The sequence below is a fragment of the Panicum hallii genome, unplaced genomic scaffold (assembly GCF_002211085.1).
Source record: "Panicum hallii strain FIL2 unplaced genomic scaffold, PHallii_v3.1 scaffold_175, whole genome shotgun sequence".
In the NCBI taxonomy this organism is placed as follows: domain Eukaryota; kingdom Viridiplantae; phylum Streptophyta; class Magnoliopsida; order Poales; family Poaceae; genus Panicum; species Panicum hallii.
The window spans coordinates 11,771-17,084 of NW_020356309.1; the positions used below are offsets into that span (position 1 = coordinate 11,771).

Here is a 5,314-nt window from a genome sequence, read left to right on the forward strand (position 1 = left end):
ATTTTCGTTTCTTTTGTGAAAGGATATGTAGCTTTTTACTCTCATCAAGATAGGCAAAATCAGCGAAAGGATACAGTACGTCAGTACTGCCAATACCAAAAATAGCGGTACTACGATATTCCCAACTGAGCTCCTTTTTGGCATATATAGATATAGTAGCTGCTGCTGCTACTGCTCGAGCATAAGAATCAGACGGTCCCTTTTTCCAGGTGACGCGATAGCAAATGGGGAGCGACCGAGCGAGGGCCCTCCCATGCAAGGACGGGGTGTCAGGATTGAGAAATCCACGGTCAATCCAGCGACCACCGATCATCGCACGTTTGGTTTGGAAGTGCTAAACTTTAATCTCATCATATAAAAAAATCTTACTATTTAGGATTATTAAATAAAATTTGTTAAATTTTTTTCACACATAATTGCTAATTCGCGAGATGAATTTAATAAACCCAATTAATCTATGATTTGCAACAGTGATGCTACATTAACCATCCGCTAATTATTGATTAATATACTTATTAGATTCATCTCGTGAATTAGTCTAGAGATTCTGCAATTAGTTTTATAATTAGATTTTATTTAATACTCCTAAATAATAATATTCTTTTTGATGTGAAAGGGCTAAAGGTTAGCCTCGAGAACCAAACACCCTCTTCTTAGAGAGTGGAACATCGTCCCTAATGATTAAAAATTTTGTCGCGGCAGCTCCAGCGGAACGCGAGCTGCTTGCCGCATGAGAGGGAAGCGTTAAAACATCACCCGCGATCCTGATGGCATCCTCATGTCCCATGCTGCAACTTTCACTGGATATTTCCTTTCAAAAAAAATTCACTGGCTACAGTGACCAGCAGGACAACGGTTCCAAGCTTCTCAGTACAGAATCATTGTTGCGGTATACTGTCCTTTCTCCGTACTGTATCCAGCTGAAATGCTTCCAAAATTCTATTGTGACTTGTATTTTTCCGAATTTTCCTTAGTGGGTTAACGTTTTGTTGCCCATTTGACACTCTTTTGCTAGAATTTCATAAGGAGGCCAATTACTTGACGCGTTAGTGCGTTGTTGTAACCCACAAGCTCTTGTATTTACCATCCTTTACCACCTCTAGTTACATTGTTGTATGTGTGATTATTCAGTTTTATGTGGACCATACATGGCATTCCAGAACTTGTGGTCACTAGTCTTTATTTGAATATTCAACCACGTGGTCAACTTGTGGTGACAACTACACTACCAAGTAATTTTCATACTTGCCGTGTCATATAATCTCGATTAGTGCCATTTTATAGTCTACTAAATAGGTTTGGGCGAGCTCACATGCACCCACACCAAAATGCAAAATCAACAAGCAAATTTTCACCATGTATAATGATCAAATTCTCCTAAAAAATTGTATAACGATCAAATTCATAAACCCACAAGGCAAGCGCACCCTTCTAATTTGCTCTAGCTTCACCATTTGCAGGGTTACAAATATTTATGATCCAAAAGTAGTACCTACATACGTCTGTGGTCATGAGATCAAGGTCTACCGGTCCAATCTCCTACAAACATTTATAGATGTGAGTATAACTGACTGCGTGAAGATCCCAGTTATGATCATTTATAAAAAAAAGTATTTAACAAAACTTATCTTCTCCGCGTATGTGTGATGGAAAAAGGCTGTCTAATTGGAACCCCATTTTCCTTGTGTTTACCAGCCAGTCATGCTAGGTGTTACGTCGTTGTTAGTTGTTGCTCAGTTTATGTGGACCGCAACGTCTTATTCCACAACTTTATTTGGTCACCAGCCTTTGAAAATTCTCCGACGTGCTCTTCTGTCAATGAAGTTAGGTAGATCTTTGGATCGCAGCAGGAATTTAAGAGCACACACAGCTCAGACCTTTTAGCACTCTACTAGCAGATAGCTTTGCTCATTGCCAGGTACTGCACGCACAGACCACACCACTTACTATGCATCCCTCCGCTGCCAAGTTCTTGCTTCTTATCGTGGCCGCCGCCTCGAGCTTCTTGTCGGTGGCATCGCATGGACTGCCGCCGCGGCAGCTCAAGCGGAACGCGAGCTGCTTGCCGCACGAGAGGGACGCGTTGCTGGCCTTCAAGGAAAACATCACCAGCGACTCTGAAGGCATCCTCTCGTCGTGGCGACGAGGGCGGAAGGACTGCTGCCGGTGGATGGGCGTCACCTGCAGCAACCAAACCGGCCATGTCCTCCAGCTTGATCTAAGCCATAGAAATTTGGCAGGCCAGATAAGTCCTTCCTTACTGTCTCTAGAGCATCTGGAGCACTTGGATTTAGGCGGCACATTCTTATCTGGTCATGATGGTCGTTTTCCCGAATTCCTGTGTTCTTTCAAAAACTTGCGATATCTCGGCCTCTCGGGGTTGTCGTTTGCGAGCAGACTGCCTGCTCAACTTGGCAACCTTTCCACACTGGAATACCTTGTCCTCACCGAGGCATACTATTTGCCGAGTGAGGTGCCGCCTCAGCTCGGTAACCTCTCAAACCTGCGACATCTTGGTCTCGCTTCTCATGATTATTTGTACACAACCGATATCTCATGGTTAGTTCGTCTTCATCAGCTTGAGTATCTTGCGATGGACGGCATAAATCTAAGTACAATAGATAATTGGCTTCATGTGGTAAACATGATTCCATCTCTGAAGTCTCTCTCCCTTTCGGACTGCTCCCTTCCCAGAGCAAACCAATCGCTCACTCACATAAACCTCACAAAACTTGAGATACTTGAGTTATCCTGGAACTACTTTAGGCACCCAATTGCATCCAGTTGGTTTTGGAACATAACAAGCATTCAATACCTCGGGCTAAGTTCAACCTATCTTTACGGTCCTTTCCCTGATGCACTAGGACGAATGACGTCCCTCTCTTACCTGGGATTTTTTGAAAATGGAAACTCAGCCACGATGGCAGTAGACTTGAAAAATCTATGTGAATTGAGCTATCTGTGGCTCGATGGGAGCCTATCATCTGGGAACATAACAGAGTTCATAGAGAAGTTGCCACAATGTTCTTCTAGCAAATTATTCTGCCTAAGTTTGAATGACAATAATATGACAGGAATAATGCCACAGGTAATGGGGCACTTACCCAGCTTAGCAGTTCTTAGCCTATGTAACAACAGCATTAGTGGATCTATATCACCAGGGCTACAGAATTTCACTAGTTTGGAGGAATTATTTCTCAGTTCCAACCACCTTAGTGGCCAGATACCATTGCTGCCAAGAGGCCTCGAAATATTGGATGTCTCCATGAACTTCTTGTCTGGGCATTTGCACTTCGGAGCTCCAAATATTAAAGTACTAATTCTATCCTCTAATAAAATTACTGGTCCTATTCCTGAAAAGTTTTGTGAGTTGCAATATCTACATGTCTTGGATTTGTCAAATAATTCTTTCGCGGGAGAACTTCCTGTATGTTCTTCGATGCCATCCCTACGCTCCTTGCTCCTAAGTAACAACGAATTTTCTGGAAAGTTCCCATCCTTGATCCAACGCCTCTCCAATCTAACTTTGCTTGATCTTTCATGGAACAAATTCTATGGGACATTACCAATATGGATCGGACATCTGGCAAAGCTGCGATTCCTAGATCTGAGCCACAACATGTTATATGGGAGTATTCCAGTGAGTATCACACATCTTAGACAACTTCAACTCTTGAATTTATCATTCAACAATATATCAGGATCAATTCCTCAGTCATTATCAAAGCTAATGGCAATGACAAAAACGCATACGCCCGGACCTACAACTACTAATGGACTTTATTGGTACAAAGGTTGGGTAAAGAATGGGTTCCTAGATATTTTGTCTGCAGTGACGAAGCATCAACAACACAAGTATGCCGAAAAAAGTATTTTTTATATTGTTGGCATCGACTTGTCTGTCAATCATTTAACTGGAGGAATTCCAGATGAAATGGCTTCTCTTGACGGATTGAGATCCTTAAATTTGTCAAGGAATTGGTTGAGAGGAAACATTCCAAAGAATATTGGCGCTATGGAATTAGTGGAATCAGTTGACTTCTCATGGAACAGTCTTTCTGGTGAAATCCCTGCAAGCTTGTCAGACTTGACATTTTTAAGTGTCTTGGACTTGTCATACAACAATCTATCAGGAAGAATACCGTCTGGGCGTCAGCTTGAGACCGTCTACGACAGCAACCCAACTATGTATGATGGGAATAATAATCTCTGTGGACCCCCTCTTCAGAGAAATTGCTCATCAGGACATAGTGATCCTAACCATGGTAATGAAAAGGCAAGCGGAGAGAATTCAGAATCATTGTTCTTTTACTTCGGACTTGTATCAGGGTTCGCAGTTGGCCTCTGGGGGGTGCTGTGTGCTCTACTCTTCAAGAAGCCATGAAGAATTGCTTTTACCAGTACCATATTTATTGTTGTGTAATCATACATCATCATTTTAATTTGAGGCCGGCACTCTGTTGGGGTTGGATATATTAATAACATGTGGGATTGCATGTGGTCAGCTTGCTGAACGAAATTGTATGTGGGATCAGCGAGGTCGTACACCATTAATAACATAGACGGCATGCATGGCTCGAAAGCCACGTCACCAGCATTATTTCTCGAACACGAAACCTACCATTAATAAGGCTAGTAGGTTCATGGAGAGTTTATTGCATTAAAATCGATGCCACATCATCTATTTTACTGATAAAACGAGAAGAGAGAAGGAAAGAGTTGTAGGGAATGTGAGAGGAGTTTCATCACCCTAAAACTCACGTAGCACAGTTACCTAGTTCAGAGGCGGGCATAGAATTGGAATACTGGGTATTCAAAAATTCAAAATCTATAAAAACTTAACCGTCTCAACACTATTTTTTAGCAAAAATATTCTTAAATACCATTGATTTGTAAAATATAATGGGTATTCAGTGAATACCCTTGAATATCCTGACCCGTCCCTAACCTGGTTTCCAGTCTTGATAAGTGTACCATAAAAATTATACTATAAAACTGTGCACTAAGACTGGCATAACGAGGCATGCATAATGTTTCTACCGTCCTTGCTCGGTGGGTTCATTCTTGCATTGGTCACGTCACATCGGGAAGTTCCCTAAACCGGAGCAGCAGCCATCTTGCATTCATCCACTACCGGAAAAAAGATCTTTGCCGAGTGTCAAATATTTTGCCGAGTGTTTTTTTTCGGGCACTCGGCAAAGAGTTTCTTTGCCGAGTGCCGGTCTTTGCCGAGTGCCTTTTCTAGACACTCGGCAAAGAAGCTCTTTGCCGAGTGCCTCGTTTAGACACTCGGGAAAGAAGCTCTTTGCCGAGT

At 42.3% G+C, this 5,314-nt stretch overlaps 1 protein-coding gene across 1 annotated transcript; it reads left to right on the forward strand.

Moving 5' to 3' along the window:
* The first annotated feature begins 1,896 nt into the window (after positions 1–1,896).
* LOC112878629 (receptor-like protein 9DC3) lies at positions 1,897–4,479 on the forward strand. The gene has a single exon (XM_025942869.1). The coding sequence runs from the start codon at positions 1,949–1,951 to the stop codon at positions 4,382–4,384; it is 2,436 nt and encodes an 811-aa protein (XP_025798654.1). The 5' UTR covers positions 1,897–1,948; the 3' UTR covers positions 4,385–4,479.
* Positions 4,480–5,314: the final 835 nt, after the last annotated feature.